At 40.3% G+C, this 21268-nt stretch overlaps 1 protein-coding gene across 2 annotated transcripts in view; it reads left to right on the forward strand.

Moving 5' to 3' along the window:
- Window positions 1-21268, forward strand: part of GABRB3 (gamma-aminobutyric acid type A receptor subunit beta3) — a 298302-nt gene that overhangs the window by 234775 nt on the left and 42259 nt on the right. For both annotated transcript variants that reach the window (XM_025852092.2, XM_025852091.2), the window contains exons 5-6: window positions 8418-8500; window positions 11134-11271. In XM_025852092.2, coding sequence (XP_025707877.1) covers window positions 8418-8500; window positions 11134-11271 — 221 coding nt within the window. The remainder of the gene's footprint in view (window positions 1-8417; window positions 8501-11133; window positions 11272-21268) is intronic.

A 21268-nucleotide genomic window follows, 5' to 3' on the forward strand; every position in this document is an offset into this window, starting at 1 on the left:
TCCTTTTGCCTCACTCTCACCTTGGAAGCCTTAGCCCCTTAAGGTATAAATCTGAAAATTTGGTTAATGTGCTCCATTTGGTAATGCCTAATTGTGTTCATTCAGAGTAGGACCCTCACTTCTGACTGCTGGGTTAACTGACTAGGCCCTGAAGTCAGATGCAATGTATGATACTTTGAATAGAATCTTGAATGATATCTTCCACTCTGGTATGCATGGCTTCCAAGTCCCGTGGATATCTACCTTCAGCAGCAATGGCTTTTCTTTGAGTGGGTGGGTTATATGTATTCGACTGTGTTCCCCAGCCACTTTCAACCAGAGTCGTGTCCTCTGAAGCTATAGAGGGAAGGAGAGACACAGAGAGAAAGAGAGAGGGACTGTGCAGTTGGGTTAGTGGGCAAGGCCAGACCACTCATTTGTCTGGCTCAGTGCTGTTTTCTAGCCCTTTCCAGGGGAAACTTACTGTGGTGATGAAGATATTCTATAATCTGTACTGTCTGATACAGTAGTTGCCAGCCATTTGTGGCCATTGAATGCTTGAAATGTGGCCAGTGCTGTACACACACAGAAACACACACACAATGGAATATTATGCAGCCATCAAAAAATGAAATCTTGCCATTTGCAACAACGTGGATGGAAATAGAGGGTATTATGCTAAGCGAAATAAGTCAGTCAGAGAAAGACAAGTATCATGATCTCACTGATATAAGGAATTTGAGAAACAAGACAGAGGATCATAGGGGAAGGGAGGGAAAAATGAAACAAGATGAAACCAGAGAGGGAGACAAACCATAAGAGACTCTTAATCTCAGGAAACAAACAGGGTTGCTGGAGTAGTGGGGGGTGGGAGGGATGGGTTGGCTGGGTGATGGACATTGGGAGTGTATGTGCTATGGTGAGCACTGTGAATTATGTAAGACTGTTGAATCACAGACCTGTACCCCTTAAGCAAAGAATGCATCATATGTTAATAAAATTTTTTTTTAAAAAAAAGAAAGAAAAAAGAAATGTGGCTAATGCATCAGAGGAACTGAATTTCAAATTTGATTTCATTTTAATTAATTTAAAATTTAAATGTAAAATAGTCACATGTGCCAATGTCTACCATTTTGAACAACATATTTATAGATGTGAAACACTGCCAAGTGACGTAATCAGACCCAGATAGTTGGGGAGTACTTTCCTGGTTCTTTCAAACTGATTCCTCCTTTCCTCTTCAGAGTGTGGAGCCTGTGGTGTTCTCCTTAAGAACTCCCTAATCATCCACTCTGACTGTTCTGTTCCTGGCAGATGATTAAGGATCTGGCATACACCTTTCTGTTGGTTTTGGTTTTCAGCACTATTACCAGTTTTGGCCTTTGTGTTGCTTTATCACCATATTGTTTGAAAATCAGCAGGAGATGCATCAGGGCCTGTCTCATTTGCCTTATGTTACTACTCATTTCACCAAGATTGATATTTCTAAAATGATAGTGGATTTATCTTGAAACATGGAGATAGATGCTCCTGTCTTGGAAAAATGCTATCTACAAAGGGCTTTGCTATCTTATGACACTCTTGAGAAGTATCACATTGTGATTTCCATTCATTTATAGGAGAATTTATGCTTTTCTATGTACGTTGTTACCTGTGTTGATTGTTGTATCTCTTATCTATTACTACAATGTTTCTGTGTAACAAATACCTAGAAAGCCTCAATGCCAGATGATAGTAAGTGCTCATTACTTGTGTGTCTGTGTGATTAATGAGTATCTCTGCTCATCCTGACTAGCTCATTCACAGACCTGGGGCTGGATGGTCTCTGCAGGGATGAGTGGGCACCTGCATCCTGCTCCCCATGGCCATTCTCTGCCTAGGACAAGCAGATTCATCTGGGCATGGTTTTCTCACAGTAAAGGCAGAAGCACAAAAGAAGACTAGAAACAGAATGCCTCTTGGGAGCTAATCTTGAGACTGACACATTGTCACTTCCACAGTTCTGTCAGATGAAGCAAGTCACAAAGTTGGCCCTTATTCAGGAGGTGGGCAGACTGCTTCTTTTTAGTGAGAAGAATTGTAAATAACATGGCTAAGAGAGGATATTGGGAAACAAGGAAAGAATGGGGCTGCCAACACAATCAGCTTAACCCAAGGACTTTCCCAGAAACATGCTCAAAGAATCTGCATACCAAGAGCTTTCAGACAGTTCTGTGAATGTATTTTCTTATATTTTTTGTAAAATGAAACAAAAATTAGAATAAGTTAAATTTTGGTTTATGCCTTGTGTTTTTTCTACATTGAATAGTAAGCACTTGCTTTAGAATAAAACTTAGTTAGTTTGAATTATTTGACTACTTGGGTCCTTAACCCTAGCATCTGTGTTCCTATTCCTGGAAAAATGCCTGATGAAACTGGCATATGGAGAACCAGGAAGAAGATAACTATGAGTTAGCACAGAGGTGTTGCAAAGGGATAAATGATTACCTATAAAGTAATAGCCCAGATGTTCTGCTATCCCATGACCATAGATAACAACTATTGCTCAGAGTTCTTAGACATCCGTCCCAAGTACAAGCCAGAGGTCACACAGGAGATACTGCTAATGTACTCCTGGGCCCTGTTAGTTAAACGAGATTATGATCAGAGAGCTAGGACTCTACTGATGGCTGCATTTTACTGTCATCTTCCCTGCAGGCCAGGCCATAAAACCCATGGGCATCAACATTGGCCTGCTAAGAATTCACCCTGCAGCAGAAGGATTCACAGAGACTACCTGGTTATTAATGCAGGGGATATCACCAAGCATCTTGACCAGTAAGCCCATGGAGTTCTCAGTGAGTCAGTAACTGTGCAGGGCCAGGGCTCCTGCATAGAGTGCTTGAGAGGGCAGGTGTACCCTCTTGCACTTAGATTTCAGGGATTAAATCCAAGAAGGACTAAGCTATCTCTTTCCCTTTCTACTTCTTGAGTCCCATGCTGTCTGCTTATGCTTGATCTCCCATATCTTCAAAATCATTGTTTTGTTCAGTGACTATTTATGGGACACCTACTGTGTCTATGTGGGAGCTATTCCAGGCACTGGGGAAATGGCTGCTGACAGAAGAGACAAAGCCCTGCTCTAAGAGTCACCTGAGGAAGTAAAAGGGACCTACAGGTCAACAAATAAATGGATGTTCGAACTGAGGATAGTTCTTAGTGTAATGAGAGCATTAAATGAGAGGAGAGGTAGATGAGGCTGAGATACTTTAGTTCTGGAAGGGCTCTGAGAATGCTAGTCAAGGACATTTTCATTTCTGTCCTGTCTGGTATTTACTATGAATCTAAAAGTTTAGTACAAATTGGTAAAGAGATTGTGTGCATTGTCTAATGATTTACTCTAAGTAAGGATCCCAGACTCTACCCATAGTCCACCTTTCCCAGCAGCATTGGCAGGGGGTACTTTTGCACCTTGGCCAACAGTGGACATTTCAGGCAAATGTTTTGTGGTACTAAGTGTGCTGATCAGCCAATAGAAACATTTCCACAGCAGCCTCTCTAGGTAGTCTGTGGGGAACTCTTCATTTGTGCAATGACATGAAGAGCTTGCACTTATTACTATTTTCAATTGGTGGAAATTTAAAAATGCTGATACCAAAGTACATCTCACAATCTTAATATAATTGAGACAAAGTGAAAACCCTTCAACATGCTAAAAGTCATGGGTCTCCTCAACTCAGGCTTCCTCACTCTACTGTACAGGCAGAGGACAAACAAGATCGTGTCTTAACATGGCTGTTATCACATCATAAGATTCATAGGATTTTAAATTTGCTAGGGATAATGATTCCCTTATAAGCTTTGACTTTATTCCTTGAATATTCATACTTTTGACTGTTAAACACATCTTTAGGAATATATCACTTATAAAAGCAAGGCTATCTACTAAATTCTATCCTATTCCACGATGAGTTAAATATCACTACACCTGTTACCGCAGGTGTAGCATGTAGAATATTTATTTTCTTCCTTTACATATTATATTTACATATTGTCATATATATAATGAGAATGCTATATGTATATATACAATCTCTGTGTGTATATATTGTATATATTATGTGTATATATTGCATATGTGCATATATATGTGCATATATAGAATTACAAATTTCTGTACCTTCTTTGATCTTCAACAAGAACCTCACTCACTGAGCAGGCTTTTAAAAGTTGAATATACAATATGTCATGCTTTAAGGCAGAAGAGATGTCAAAGAGGTAGTAGAGTGTAGAACTCTGGCTTCCTGGATGAATGTTGCATCTGCCTTCTAGTAGCATTGTAAATGTGGCCAATGTACTTATTCTTTCTGAGCCTTGGTTTGTTTATCTGCCAAATGGGAATGATAATAACACCTCCATAGTATGGTTATTAATCAAATGCATGAATGTTCAAGGGCTGAGCATAGAGCTGGGTACAAAGCAAACTCTCAACCAGTGTTACATAAAGTACAGATATGACTGCATGCTGTCCTGAGCACCGAGATAATAAATCAACATCCTTTCCTATGGTGTTTCCCAGTCCTCTATCTGTCACTCCCTACTTCTCTGTCTTTTTTTTAACTTTATACTTTCAGCACCCTCAAAATGTGATTCTTTGTAAAGAAAGGACATATTGAATGGTAGACACTTTTTTGGCTATCATCTTTCTCTGCTTTTCTATCATAAACATAAATTGCCGCTATAGAGACTCTAAGCACTGCTCTCTATCAATCAGAAAACAAAACAGAAACAAGGACACCCCCCCAAAAAAGCATCTACTAAAGAGTAATCCTGCAGAAATCTTTAGCCAGTCATGTTTCTCATGACCCTGCCACTATTCCTTAGAAATAGAATTCTCAGATTATAGAGGACTGTGGAAGTGAGCTAGATATTGGTTGAATTCTCCTCTCAGGACAAATAAGTTTATTGGGGAAAATAGGAAAAGTTGTGTGTGGATGCTGGGGATTATGCAAATGGAGCTCAGTCTTGTGGCTTCCTTGCCCTTGGTCCATGTCCTTTAACTAGGCTTGAGTTCTCAGTCCTGCAGACTCAAATTCCCTCCTACAGTTTCTGCAAAGTCCCAAGCCTCAAAATTTGGTAAATTCATGCAAAAATTTCACTCCCCAAGCCAGTCATGAATCTAGCCAACTTGGAAGAAGGTTTTATAGTTCAGGGAGTGGTTCTGGCCTACTACACCCTTCTTGGTCTTTCTGCTTCCCCCCACCCCCACCCCGGCCTTTCCTTTTTCTTGCCTTTCTGTCCCAGTGGCACACAGACCTCTTTCCTTCCACTGTGTCATCCCTGTGCTTACCTTTTGTAGCATGAGTAGGCTCTTGAGTCCTACTTTCCAACAGGAGAGGGGTTTCTATGTTATTTCTTCCTTAGGAAGAAGAGTAGTAAATATATATTTTTTATCAAGTAAATTGGAAAAGGGCTCCATTTTACAGCCAGTCTTATGCCAGAATGAGGAGACAGGACAAGTATACTTGGGGACCCTTTTACAGATTCTTCCAACATCATGTTATATTTCCAGTAATGCCCATGAAACACATTACATAATGTCACAATCAGTGTGAATCCCTAAAAAATTTGGATATGTTCATGTTCCTGTTTGTGTGCATTTATTTTATGGGTGGCATTGAGAATGAATAAGAAAAACAAACAGAAAATACTAATCTCAGTTACTGACTCTAAGTAAATAGGTACCAAAATATATAGGAACTTTTTTAAAATTTGAATATTTCCAATAGAGATCTTTTCTTTTCTTTCATAAAAATTCATAATTTTAACAGAACCTTATTCTAATTTTGCCTTGTAGGCATCTTGTATAGATGTTGGGTTGTCAATATGCCACAAAACATGCCAGAATTTAAAAGTGTGAGGCTGGTTCTTCATTTGGCTAGAAAGTCGGAAGCTGTAGAAAAATATATCAGAGAGTTAGGTGTTGACTTTGGCTTACAGAATGTAATCCACTCCTTGGAGTGATAATTGAAAGTGTTATGACATTTGGAAAGGACACACTTTCACCATTGGTATGGATCTTACAGCATATGTCTATATGGCATTTTTATACCATTTAAAGAGAATAATTTAGTATTTACCCATGATTGCCAAATATGTTAACATTTCCCTCACTGCTCTTCTTAGCCATTGAAAAGAAGAACTTTTCTCAGTCTTCCACTTATCCAGATGCTAATAGAAGGACAGGCTTTACTACTGCACTTAGGTTAAATGAGACAACCCCAACAGAACTGGCCCATGCCTGGTGTTTTACTGGTGCTTTGGTTAAGATCTACTGATAGGAATAGAACTTGCTCACGTTGTGCAAAGTAGTAGAAGGTCTGTTGTGAATATTCATACAGAAGGCTATCTAGAGAAAGCTGAATACTGGCCTTCAAGAAAGCTGGAACATGAAAAGTGGTTGGGAATTCAAGATAACTCTAGGGATTTTAGGAGGAGACATTCTTACTTCTTCATTCTTATCCACCACTGAATGGGTATAGCCAGGGCTGCCAGTTACACACTTCCACATAAGCCATAAAAATATTATTCCCCAGTTCTCGCTTCGGTGGGACATACACTAGAAAAAGAATGCTGTTACCTGAGATATATAGTACATACCCCGCAAGGCCATGTTCTGTGGTCCAGCCATAGTGACCAGTGTCTCTTTAACCATCCAATTTGCATTTTTCTCTACCTCTATGCTTTCACATCCCTCACTCTCCAATAGGAAAATGACATTGCAAGCCTCTAATTCAAGAACTTGCAAGGTCAGCTCCATTCTTGCCCTGTCTTTTTTTTTTTTAATTTTTTTATTGTTATGTTAATCACCATATATTACATCATTAGTTTTTGATGCAGTGTTCCATGATTCATTGTTTGTTCATAACACCCAGTGCACCATGCAAAACGTGCCCTCCTCAATACCCATCACCAGGCTAACCCATCCCCCCACCCCCCTACCCTCTAGAACCCTCAGTTTTTCAGAGTCCATCATCTCTCATGGTTCGTCTCCCCCTCTGACATACTCCCCTTTTCTTCCTCTCCTGTTATCTTCTTCTTTTCCTTTTTTCTTAAAATATGTTGCGTTATTTGTTTCAGAAGTACAGATCTGTGATTCAACAGTCTTACACAATTCACAGCGCTCACCGTAGCACATATCTTCCCCAATGTCCATCACCCAGCCACCCCATCCTTCCCACCCCCGACCACTCCAGCAACCCTCAGTTTGTTCCTGAAATTAAGAATTCCTCATATCAGTGAGGTCATATGATACATGTCTTTCTCTGATTGACTTATTTCACTCAGCATAACACCCTCCAGTTCCATCCACGTCGTTGCAAATCATTCTTGCCCTGTCTTTAATTCACTTCCATGGAATAGAATCCCTTTAGCTCCATTCTACCTTTTAGGTCAGGCCACATCATAGATTCTTTTTATTATTATTATTATTATTATTATTATTATTATTATGTTAATCACCACACATCATAGATTCTTGATCAAGTAATGGTTGACTGTCCTTGAATCAGGGCCCCATCCCAGTCCCATCAGCTGTAACTGAGGTGAAAAAGGGGAGGCATTCTAGAGAAAAAGAATATAAAACATAGTGGCTTAATTGCATTTCAGCAGAGGGTGGGTGTAGGTTGATTTCCCTAAAATGAGGCTGTAGACAGAGTAGGAAATAAACTTGACATTTCTAGAAGTGTTGTTTCTTAATGGACAGTTGATTTAGCCATTGCATGGTGGAGGCTTAACTGTCCTTGGGCCATGATATAAATTCTTTCCATGGCTGCAGCTTACGCCAAGGGAAGCTAACACACTCAATTTTGATTCATAATCAATAACATAGAAGCCAAATATTCCCTTTGAAAAGATAGATGCTTTCATGGTGAGAAGCTCAGGAGCATTAGGATCTAGCCCAGCAGACGACTCTAATAAAATAGGATCAAGCAGAAGCTTGGCTGAGAGTTTCAAAGTGCAGCCTGTGCATCTGTAGCTACTTAGACACTTCACATGGAAAATCAAAGAATTCAATTTTGATTTAATCAGTGCTGTTGGCACATATAAGTTTTCTCTGTGCTATAAAGGTTAGAGAACCACTAAACAAGGAGGCAGAACAAAAATTGAAGACAAAAGTTTCCTTAGAAACCCCTTTCTCTGCCCTTATTTAACCAAAGTCAACAAGGCTACATGAATAATTTTATCAGATTTAGAGGTTTTGTGTTGCTTTTCTTGATAAATCTGGTCTCTAAAGGTACTCAGAACTTATTCAGTATATGTTATGAAATATATTTAATCAGGTGTATCTTGGGGAAAAAGAGCCCTACATGGGGGCTACTCATGGTTTAGCTGGAAGCAGTTTTCCTGCTACATTTCTCATCCCATCTTTAATATCTGCCCTCATCTGTGTATTTCAGAATCACCACAACTGCAGCATGCATGATGGACTTGAGAAGATACCCTTTGGATGAGCAGAACTGCACGCTGGAAATTGAAAGCTGTGTGTATCTGTACTTCTTTTTCATTCACTGTATTTTAGGCCTTGTCATTATTTGGCATCTTTTCCAAGGCATATATAATTTTCTTGCCTTGGTTTTTAACTATCTTAAAGATGGGAGGTTTAATCCTCCACGCTGCAAATTACACTGTCATGAGAGAGAGAGACAGAGATAGAGACTTGGCATAAAAGAGTTCCCCATTCTAATCTGATTAAGAGAGTCTGCTTGCTGTGCTGAAATATAAGAAAACAAATACTCCTCATCTTGGTCCATTCAGTGAAAAGAGAACAAACACTGAGATGCAATTTTCTCACAATATGCTTCATCACACATGAGTGGCTTTACTCCTGGGAACCTGGGCAGTTGGAGTAAATTCCCATCAGGAACTCAGCTTTACAAGCAGGCTATTCCTTCATTTTGTCAATTTTCTCAATTTGAAGAGTATTCAGATGGCTTATTGATAATTCAGTGTTGCATACTTCTTTGTGGGGGATGAGAGCTGCATCTTTATTATCTAACAAACATGTGTCTCGCCTGCTACCTGAACTACATCTCCTGGCATGTCCAGATGTTACTGTTGCTGTCGTCACTTACCCTGGTCTATCATAAATTGGTTTATAATTGGTCTCAATTGGATTTAGTCTTGTCTGTATTTATATGGATTTCTTTGAGGGGGATGGCAAATGGCTACAGTGTTACTCAATGCATTTGTGGTGAGAAGTGAGTGTCTTTGTGAGTAAACATACTGGGAAGTTGTGGTGGATATAGGCCAGTTTTCACCCCAATTAGAGCTGGCCCCACAGTGCCCCTCACTTCCACACTACATCACTGTCAAGTTTTCTGAGAGCCGTGATTTCAGAAAGTGAGGGACATGAAATCATGTCAAATGATACATAGTGGAATCATCTGGGGAGATTTAGCAAGGAGGACAGAAAGCTCAGGGGAAAGATGATTTCCCAATAGTTGAAGGACTATCTTAGAAGTTAAGTGGATTCTGTGTAGCCAGAGCTACAACTCCCAGTGAGGTGATGGAAGTTACTGGAAGGGAAATTTGGAACCTAAGTAAGGAAGCAGCTCCAAATGTCTGAAAACATAGAGAGTAGCCTCAGAGAGTACAGATTCTATTACTGTAATGTTTGAACTGAGGGGGATGATGGGCAGGAAGGTCTGTTATCAAAGAGATTTCCTCAGAAAGTGTGAGGCTGCTTGTCTTCAGAGAATCCATAGTTAAAGCATTTGAGTAGAAGTAGGGATTTTTTGGTGACCTGACTACACATATGCAAGAGGTTTTATTTAAGTCAAGTTGGAAATGTGGTGATGTGTGAGCCCCTACACAAGGGGGTGGGCACACAAGCCTTGGGCACGGTATGCTGGCTTGAGCCACAGCCAGAAGACCAGTGGTATTGGGCTGGGTGAGTGAGGGAGAGAGAGTGGATGTACTCACCATACACACAGAATCCTGTAGATTCTTGTCATCCTTGTAAGGAGTTTGAACTTATTGCACTAATTGTATTGGGAAACATGTGAGGGGTTTAAGCATAGGAGTGGCTTGGTAAGATGTGTGTGTTATGAACAATTGCCATGGCTGCCAGATGAGAATGGAATATAAGGAAGTCAGAGGGAAGGGAGGAGACAGAAGCTGGAACCACCATGATCCAGGGAGAGAGTGTAGCAGATGGAACAAGGGAGATGACATTTACCATGGAGAGCAGTCATTTCCATAGCTTTGGTCTATTTGTCAAATATGGAGTGTCTGCCTTATGTCGTATTACACATTCAAATAAAAAAGTCCATTATACTGATAGGGTATTTTTCTCTAGGTGTGAGCTCTAATCAACCTTACTGATAAAGTTGACCTAATCCTTTAAAAGACTCTTGGTGCTACAAGAAATACCAGATTTTATTGTCTTATTTCCTCATTCTGAAGTTTCATGGATTGATTGATTACCAAGTGAATATGAACACCGTGCCAAGAGCTGGGCTTGGAGCTATAATCCAGCTAATAAACACTCATCTCTCTAAGGGCCAAGGGTATTACAACAAAAGGCATTTCTAAAAATGACAAACCTCATAGCCAGGAACACCTGTTGAAGCCATCGAAAAATGCTGAGGAGGACACTATTTTGCCCTGAGAGTTTCTGCTGTTATCAAACATTGATCGGTTAAATTCACCCTCAGTGTTTTAACTTTTCCATAGCTTTTCAGAGTTACCTTTCTAGAATTCTTTATATTTGAGTTTTCATTTTTTTCTTACAACCATCTTCTTCAGTGCTGTTAATATGTATATATATATATATATATTTGTTAATATGTATTTTAAATTCATTTCAATGCAACACCCAGTCCTCTACAATTAGGATTTACAAACAAAACTCTGATCAGAACATTCAACTTCCCCAGTGCCTCTACTTTTCAGCACCAGTGTGGTACAAATCAAACAGCACAGGTAACCAAAAATATTCAACAATTAGTTCTTTGATGACACTTTTTCTCATAGACAAGCACAATAAACAAATCTACTTCAAATATGGGCAAGCTGTTACTCCATTTTATTAGTTACAGTTTCTTCAGCATTGCATGTAAATAAAATGATGATTCTTCATTTCTGCCATGTCCCTGCTTTCTCTCCTGGCAGATGGCTATACCACAGATGACATTGAATTTTACTGGCGTGGTGGCGATAAGGCTGTCACCGGAGTGGAGAGGATTGAGCTCCCACAGTTCTCTATTGTGGAGCATCGTCTGGTCTCAAGGAATGTCGTCTTTGCCACAGGTGAGTCCTGTGTCCACTCACTGGCTGAGTAAACAGTGATGGTCTCCTAATGAAACTGTGCAACTGAAGCACAGCACTGGGTCACCCAAAGATGTACCACCATCAGTAATTGATCATCTTAGCTATTCCTTTTTTCTGTATCTAAAGGGATTGATAAACTTTGATGGGAAGGAAAAATCACCTGACAAGGAGATGCACTCAGGGGCTGGCTATTGAGAAGTTAAAAAACTAAGGGTGAATTTAACCAACCCATGTTTAGTAACATAAGAAACTCTCATCTCTGGGCAGATGGGAGGCCACTGATGGCCTTGGAGGCAAACAGGAAGGTAGGAAAGAAGGAAGGAAGGAAGGAAGGGAGGAGAGAAGGGAAGAGGAAGGAGGAGGAAGATTTGAGGAAGTGGTGCTATTCCCCTCCCAGAATTAAGAGACTTTCTCCCACTTCTGGGGTAGCAGTCAGCCTTGGTGGTCCAAGAAGTTGCCCCAGCCTCAGTTAGAGATGCCTCTTGAAACAAGGTCATCTTCTCCTGATACTATCTGGTTAAGGTTGTCCTGGCCTGAGTTTCATTGTCGTCTTTATTTCAACTGTCTGAAGACTGGGAAGGCATGTTCTGCTCTCCTGTCTGAGGTTTTATTAACTTACAACTATATGTATTTTAATTTGTGCACTGCTTTCTTGTTACCTTTGCATTCCTGCTGAGTGCCATATATTGTGATTGAGGTAATAAATAAAAGCGCTTTGTAAATTGTAAAGTATTCTAAAGACCACAAACCCTCGGTTGAAAATGCTAAATAGAGGCAGAGCTGGAACCTCCCATCTTGGCTTTCTCCTGTCAGTATAGGTTGAACAATGACAAGTAGGTCGCAGTTGGCTTTAGTCCTGTGAGGGCATTCGTGAAGCCCAGGGAAGGTCTATTCTCTCCAACTGTTGTCTCTGACTGGAATGCCTGTGACCCAGAGTCACCTGCCTCCCCTTCACCTGGTCACCTCCAACTCATTCTTTAGTTTAATTTAGATGCCACTTCCTCTGGGAAGGCTTTTTGATCCTGGCCTACACACCTACACACTGCTAACCCAGGCTCAGTTAAGTGGCTACTCTGCATTCCCGTAAGACTGCACTGACCTTCTTCTAGCTCTGCTGTACCTCCCTCCTCAAGGATACATCTCCACTAGGACGGACCTGTCCTGGCCATGGTTTACCCCCAACTCCATCCCCACCTTGTGTAATGTCTCACATGTCCTAGGCATGCAGCAATAGTCCCTGAGTAAGTGAACCATGAGTCAAGTGTCAACTTCCCTCCTCTCCACCCCAGCCTCTAAGAACCACTGGGACATGCCAAGTATAGACAAAAGTCTGAATATTTAAGACACCAATCAGGTCCATTTTTATGCAGTGCCACTTTATCCTTTGTTGCAAGAGGTGTGACAAATATCCCTATAATCACTAGAGGCACTCATCTCGCTGGGCAGTAAGATCCAGCAAGTACATGGCCTTATGATTAAGGAATGGTTTCTACAACCAAGAAATTTGCCCTGTGATGAATTGGATAAAATGATTTTTCTGCTTTTAACACAGGGATTCAAACTTCCATGCTCCAGGTGGTATGAGCAAAAGGTCTGCTCAGAACACAAGGGTAGTTTTCTCTCAGTGGAATTAAATGCCCATGCCTGCCTTGGTCTTGAAAGTCGCTGTTGTGGCCATTAGTGTGCTGCCATGAGGATCTCTTACTGCATTTTTATGCAACCCCATCAGAAAGCTGGATGAGGTGTTAATGGAGGCTGCAGTGCTTCCATAGGAAAATACAACCACTTAAAATGGCCTTCCTGAATCCTCTACCACAGAACCACTCAGGGGCAACTGTTTTCTAAGTGCAATCTTTGTCTTTCTTTGAAGTATTTATATGGTAGAAAATATCCCAAACACATCTGGAAAAAATAGATACTACAGATGTGGGGGATAGTATTTAAACTGTGCAGAGAGCCATCAGCCGGTCAGAATGTAGTGCAATGTCTTCTTCCTACCACCTACCAAGTTCTGGCAAGATATAAGCCAAGGGTTCCATATCAGTCAGTTACAAACCTCCCAACCTTCAAGGAGGTTTATATTTATGTCGCTTTATAGTGTATGTCAACTATACTTCAATAGTAACTATTTTAAAGAACTTGTAGTTTAAAATTATTCTAATTGGCGTATTCATGAAAAGTGGCATAAGCCACATTGTTTAAAATTTATTTTAAACTTAAATATTACACTAATTTGTTTTCTTTTCCACAAGTGTTCTGAATTAATGAGATTTTGATCAGCTGACTGGATTGAAGAATTCTGTAGCCTGATAGAATTCTTAAAAAAGGGGTTAATTAAGAACAAATGCTCTGGAGGTTTATTTGGACCAGGCAGAGTCCATAATGGAGGATTTAGTGTGATTGTTTCCACCTGTACTTCAGCCTGTTGGTAAACATGGGGCAGCCACAAGAGTCTGCAGGACAATGTGCGGAAGCAAGCCTGGTTTCGGGAAGCAAGCAAGGCACATAGAGCACAAAATTTCAGGACATGTTCATGAAATTTTGTGCTTTACCCTCCTTGCCCTTGTCCTGCCCATTGGGGACCTTGTAGAAAGCCCCTTGCTGGGATTTCCCACAGGCAGCTATCTTAGTCCATCCCCAGGGTAACATGGGTTTGCAGGCTACAGGGAAGGGAACACCCATAAAACCAAGTTATGAATATTCACTCAGCAATTGGCATGAACTAGGTGTGGGGCTGGGCCTGGCATCAAGGAGAGAAACAAGGAGTGTCTGGTCCCCTGGGATTTCCCATTGGACCTTCATGTTTCAGTGATGTTCCCCCTATGATGTCACATAGTCTATTAGTAAAGGAGTGTTTAATGGGAATCAGTATGTACAGAGTTTAAAAACACAGACGCTGGAGCCAGACTGTTGGAACCTAAGTCCCAACTGAAACTTTCTAGCAGTGGGACCCAGGGCAACTTATTTAACCACTTTGGAAAAAAAGAGATATTAATAATATCTATTTGGTTGGTTTTTGGGAGGATTGTATGAGTTAGTATAAACAAAAAGCCTAGAATAGTACCTACATTAAGCACTGATTAGCTCTCATTAACTAAAATATGTGGGATCAGGAATGAGGCATATTCTGAGGGGTCTGAGAATAGATACTCTAGCAGCTGACCAAATCTTTGCATATTAGAAAATTTATGACATTGTTCTCCTGGACTATTGGGCTCCTAATGGCTTATTGGAGGGTTTTAAGAGTAGGGGTTGTCTTAGATTCATATTTGTATCCCAGTGCCTAACCCACTCAGCAGTTTGAAAACTGAATGGTTATTGAATTGAGGAAAGAAAATCTGATGATCGTTACTAAGTATGTAGTGAAGTGTAATTGAATAATTTCTGTAAAAGAGATTTTATACAAAAACAATAATATTATATATTCAAATATTTAATGTACTAAAATATGTAATTTTTTAAAATCCACATAAAACCCCATTGTACCTGGGAGGAAATGGAGTACACCTTTGCCTAGAAAGAGGGAGCTGTGTTCCATAAGTGTGTTTTAAAGACAATAAAGAAATGACTGAGATCATATCAACAAGTAATTATTCAGTTCCTACCGTGATTCAACACATGGTTTTTGGGAAAAATCAACCCCTTTAAACTTGAGAGAAAATGAAGTAAGACTGCATTACTATAACTTCTAACCACAGCAGCATGCTATATTATAATTTATAGCACCTTGTTTTAAACATTTTTCACTAATGTCCATTGGAGGTTGGTAGTGGACAAATAAATTAGCCCAAGTTAAAGTTTAGGAAAACCGATGTTCAAGAATAATAATAATTTGACCAAATTTGCATAGTAAAGCTAGAAAGGATCCTGATTAATCCCCAAGTTTCCTAAGAAATGGGAACCCCAATACATTTTTGACAATGATTTTAAAAACTAGTCTTTTATGCTTTATTTTAAATGATCATTTTCCACACTTTTACACGTTAATGTTATAAGGGTTCTTACAAAACAGGCAAGTACATAGTTGGGATGACAAATAATGTCCACAGTGCCTGCCTTTAGAGTCTATGCCACTCTCTCTTTGATATGCCTATACTAATGGGCCATATGTTCCTGATGAACAGTGCTTTATGCAGGTCTCTAAAAACTGATATTGGGATTGGAGGCCACCAAACTCCTAATCCAAGGTGTCAAGAAATGTGCCTCTGTTTTCCTGTTCACCTGCACTTTGCTGCCATATTAGTAGCTGAGCAATACCGTTTTCATGAAGCCATTACCCAGATCCAAACACTTTGATGACTGGCCTTTGCAGCATGGGATTCAGGCTCCTTCACCTTGTATCCAAGTGTAGCACTAACCCGTCCTGCTCAGTTTAAATCACAAATGTCCCCAGCATGGAGGCTTCATGATAGTTGTTGCATCTAACTCTTTTTCTCTCCTCCAAGCATAGGCTCCCACATTCTGCCCAAAGACTTTTGTTCTGTTACAGCCCCCATTTGATATATTTTCTTCCTGTTTTTCCTGTCCAAATCCAGTACATTTTCAGTGGACAGTTCAAACACTTCCACTTGGCTTTCCTTGAGAGGGTCTGTCAGTTATCTCTTTCCTTTGGGAAACTTTGACTCACACTTTGACTGTATCATTCCTTTATCAACTGTCAAACATTATTAATTTCTGTCAAATATTGTTACCGTCATTCTCATATATGTCAGGCAAGCAATAATGATACTTTGAATTAATTTATTGGTTCATAGCCAGGTGCTCAAGATTTTCACAAAATGCCCAAACCCCAAATATAGATTGTTCTTGAAAGTCAGAAAAGAGAAAAAAGAAAATAAATTATTCTCATTAGGCTCATTGTGTGTCATCCACTATTTCAATCTATTGGATTTCTTGGAAAGTCCTGGATCCATAATAAATAGTCTTTATTGATCCAGAATTATATTTAAATTTTTTATTAAAGTATAGTTGACACACATTGTCACATTAGTTTCAGATGTACAACATAATGACTTGACAACTTGCTATACATTATGCTATGCTCACCACAAGTGTAGCTGCCATCTGTCATCATACAACACTATTATAATACTATTGACTATATTCCCTATGCTGTATCTTTCATTGCTGTGACTTATTTACTCCATAACTGGAAGTTTGTACCTCCCACTCTCCTTCAGCCATTTTGTGCATCCCCTACCCCCTTCTCCTCTGGCAACCATTAGTTTGTTCTCTGTACTTAATGTGTCTGTTTCTGCATTGTTTGTTCATTTGTTTTATTTTTAGATTCCACATATAAGTGAATCATATGGTATTTGTTTTTCCCTATCTGACTTACCTCACTTAGAATTATACCCTCTAGGTCCAACCAAGTTGTTGCAAATGACAAGATCTCATACTTTTTAATGAATGAGTTTATAAAACGAGTACTCAGATTATTCTTTGGCACCTACAATCTATAGGATGAAGCCAGACCTGAAAACATGCATGAGTAAGGCTTTCTAAGAAAAAGGAGGCCAAATTAAAAGGGATACAGAGGGACAAAGAGAAACAATGCAAGGAAGGGGGATTTTCTCCCTCCTGCAACTTGTTACCTAGATATGAGATTACATGGCATTTTCTTTCTGCTCTAACCATTAAAATAAAAAATATATTGGGGGGCGGAGCAAGATGGCGGAGGAGTAGGAGACCTAGATTTCGTCTGGTCTCAGGAATTCAGCTGAATAGGGATGAAACCATTCTGAACACCTACGAACTCAACAGGAGATCAAAGAGGAGAGTAGCAACAACTCTCTGAACAGAGAAGCGACCACTTACTGTAAGGTAGGACGTGCGGAGAAGTGAATCCGAGGCGATATTCGGGAGGATAGACGGCGGGGGAGGGGCCTCCGCCGGCGGCTTCTGGCAAGTGCTAGAGCCGCGGAGCACAAAATCGGTCCTTTTAGAAGTCGGCTCCGCTGAGGGACGTTGCTCCAGTGGCTAAGTGGGGGTGGAACCCTCGCGGGACAGTGGGGTCTCAGGACCCTTGGGATCACAGAAAGACCGGGGGAGCCTGAGTGCACCAGAGCTCCCAGGTATCGGAGCGGGGAAGCCGGCTGCAGAGACGGAGGTGAGGCGCGGGCTCTCAGCTTGGGGTTGCCATAAACTATGATCCGCGGCCCAGTCGGGCCTCTGCTCCTGCAGCAGGGACCCAACAGGCGGCAGATCCGGGGAGACTCCCCTTCCTTCCCGGGGAGGAGCGGCGCAGGAACGCACCGCAGGGATCTGCTGGGTTTGGAGACTCCACACGGGGTCGGGTGCCAGAGATACAAATGCTCGGTCACAGGCTGGGTGAGCACAGAGTGCGGCCGGAGACCAGGGACAAGGGAGTGACTGCTTTTCTCTGGGGGCGCACTGAGGAGCGGGGCCCCGAGTTCTCAGCTCCTCCGGGTGGAGATTGGGAGGCCACCATTTTTGCCCTGGTCCTCCAAGGCTGTACGGAGAGCTTGCAGGGAACAAAAGCTCCTGAGATCAAACCCGAGCAGCTTGCTTAGCCCGGACCGACAAGGGCGGGGCAATTCAGCCTCCGGCAAAGACATTTGGAAACCACAGCAACAGGCCCCTACCCCAGAAGATCAGCAGGAACAGCCAGCAAGCCAAGACCAAGTTTACCGATCAAGGAGAACGGGAGAACTCCAGCGCTAGGGAAATACTGCACATAGAATTCATGGCTTTTTTTTTTACCATGATTCATTAGTTCATCAAAGTTAATTTTTGTTAACTGTTTTTTTTTCTTGTTCTTCTTTTTCCCTTTTTCAACCAACATCTTATCAATCTCTTTTTAAAAAAAAAAAAACACATTTTTTATTTTTCATTTTTAGAGTCATATTTTATCCCTTCATAGTAGTTACCCCTATTTTTGGTATATATATATAAGTTGTTCTCTCTTCAAAATTTTGGGATAAAGTTTCTTCTAACAGATAAAAATATACCCTAAATCACTAGTGTATGGTTCTGTTCTAGTCTCCTGCCTGATCACATTCTCTCCCTTTTTTCTTTTTTTTTTTTTAAATCTTCTTTCTTTTTTCAAACAACTTCTTATCTTATCAAGTCCTTTTATAAAATCTTTTATAATTTTCATCTTTACAGTCATCTTCTATCCCTTCATTGTATCAACCCTTATTTTGTACATATATGTCTTTCTTCCTTTAAAATTTTAGGAGGCGCTTTTTTCTAACAGACCAAAATACGCCCAAAATCTAGTGTGTGGCACTGATCTATGCACTAGCCTGATCATATTTGATCACATTCTGCTTTTTTTGTATTGTTCTGTTTCTGTTTTTATCTTTTTTTTTCTTCTTTTTTCTTTCCTTTTTTTTTTCTCTTTCTTTTTTCTTTCTTTCCCTTTCTTTTCCCCTGGTTTCAGGTCTTTTCTGATTTATATACAGTATATTTGCTGGGGACGTTGTAAACCTGTTAACATTTTGTTCTCTCACTCATCTATTCTCCTCTGGACAAAATGACAAGACGAAAAAAATCACCTCAGCAAAAAGAACAAGAGGTAGTACCATCAGCCAAGGACCTACTCAATACGGACATTAGTACGATGTCGGACCTAGAGTTCAGAATCATGACGTTAAAGATACTAGCTGGGCTTGAAAAAAGCGTGGAAGTTATTAGAGAAACCCTTTCTGGAGAAATAAAAGAACTAAAATCTAACCAAGTTGAAATCAAAAAGGCTATTGATGAGGTGCAATCAAAAATGGGGGCACTAACTGCTAGGATAAATGAGGCAGAAGAGAGAATCAGCGATATAGAAGACCAAATGATGGAAAATAAAGAGGCTGAGAAAAAGAGAGAGAAACAACTACAGGATCACGAGGGCAGAATTCGAGAGATAAGTGATACGATAAGACGAAACAACATTAGAATAATTGGGATCCCAGAAGAAGAAGAAGAGAGAGAGAGGGGGGCAGAAGGTATATTGGAGCAAATTATAGCAGAAAACTTCCCTAATGTGAGGAAGGAAATAGGCATTAAAATCCAGGAGGCACAGAGAACCCCTCTCAAAATCAATAAAAATAGGTCAACACCCCGACATCTAATAGTAAAACTTACGAGTCTCAGAGACAAAGAGAAAATCCTGAAAGCAGCTCGGGAGAAGAGATATGTAACCTACAATGGTAGAAACATTAGATTGGCAACAGACCTATCCACAGAGACGTGGCAGGCCAGAAAGGACTGGCAAGATATCTTCAGAGCACTAAACGAGAAAAATATGCAGCCAAGAATACTATATCCAGCTAGGCTATCACTGAAAATAGAAGGAGAGATAAAAAGCTTCCAGAACAAACAAAAACTAAAGGAATTTGCAAACACGAAACCAGCCCTCCAAGAAATATTGAGAGGGGTCCTCTAAGCAAAGAGAGAACCTAAAAGCAGCAAAGAGCAGAAACGAACACAGACAACAGACAGTTAACAGTCACCTTACAGGTAATACAATGGCACTAAATTCATACCTTTCAATAGTTACCCTGAATGTAAATGGGCTCAATGCCCCAATCAAAAGACACAGGCTATCAGATTGGATTAAAAAACAAGACCCATCCATATGCTGTCTGCAAGAGACTCATTTTAGACCCAAAGACACCCCCAGATTGAAAGTAAGGGCTGGAAAACCATTTACCATGCTAATGGACACCAAAAGAAAGCTGGGGTGGCAATCCTTATATCAGACAAACTAGATTTTAAAACAAAGACTGTAATAAGAGATGAGGAAGGACACTATATCCTACTTAAAGGGTCTATCCAACAAGAAGATCTAACAATTGTAAATATCTATGCCCCGAACATGGGAGCAGCCAATTATATAAGGCAATTAATAACAAAAGCAAAGAAACACATTGACAACAATACAATAATAGTGGGGGACTTTAACACCCCCCTGACTGAAATGGACAGATCATCTAAGCAAAAGATCAACAAGGAAATAAAGACTTTAAATGACACACTGGACCAAATGGACTTCACAGACATATTCAGAACATTCCATCCCAAAGCAACGGAATACACATTCTTCTCTAGTGCCCATGGAACATTCTCCAGAATTGATCACATCCTAGGTCACAAATCAGGTCTCAATCGGTACCAAAAGATTGGGATCATTCCTTGCATATTTTCAGACCACAATGCTTTGAAACTAGAACTCAACCACAAGAGGAAAGTCGGAAAGAACTCAAATACATGGAGGCTAAAGAGCATCCTACTAAAGAATGAATGGGTCAACCAAGAAATTACAGAAGAATTAAAAAAATTCATGGAAACCAATGAAAATGAAAACACAACTGTTCAAAATCTTTGGGATACAGCAAAGGCGGTCCTGAGAGGAAAGTATATAGCAATACAAGCCTTTCTCAAGAAACAAGAAAGGTCTCAAATACACAATCTAACCCTACACCTAAAGGAGCTGGAGAAAGAACAGCAAATAAAGCCTAAACCCAGCAGGAGAAAAGAAATAATAAAGATCAGAGCAGAAACCAATGAAATAGAAACCAAAAGAACAGTAGAACGGATCAACGAAACTAGGAGCTGGTTCTTTGAAAGAATTAACAAGATTGATAAACCCCTGGCCAGACTGATCAAAAAGAAAAGAGAAATGACCCAAATCAACAAAATCATGAATGAAAGAGGAGAGATCACAACCAACACCAAAGAAATACAAACAATTATAAGAACATATTATGAGCAACTCTATGCCAGCAAATTAGATAACCTGGAAGAAATGGGTGCATTCCTAGAGATGTATCAACTACCAAAACTGAACCAGGAAGAAATAGAAAACCTGAACAGACCTATAACCACTAAGGAAATTGAAGCAGTCATCAAAAATCTCCCAAGAAACAAAAGCCCAGGGCCAGATGCCTTCCCAGGGGAATTCTATCAGACATTTCAAGAAGAATTAATACCTATTCTCCTGAAACTGTTCCAAAAAATAGAA

This window comes from Callorhinus ursinus, unplaced genomic scaffold (genome assembly GCF_003265705.2).
Source record: "Callorhinus ursinus isolate GAN/ISIS: 27379988/994484 unplaced genomic scaffold, GSC_fseal_2.0 scaffold78, whole genome shotgun sequence".
Lineage (NCBI taxonomy): Eukaryota > Metazoa > Chordata > Mammalia > Carnivora > Otariidae > Callorhinus > Callorhinus ursinus.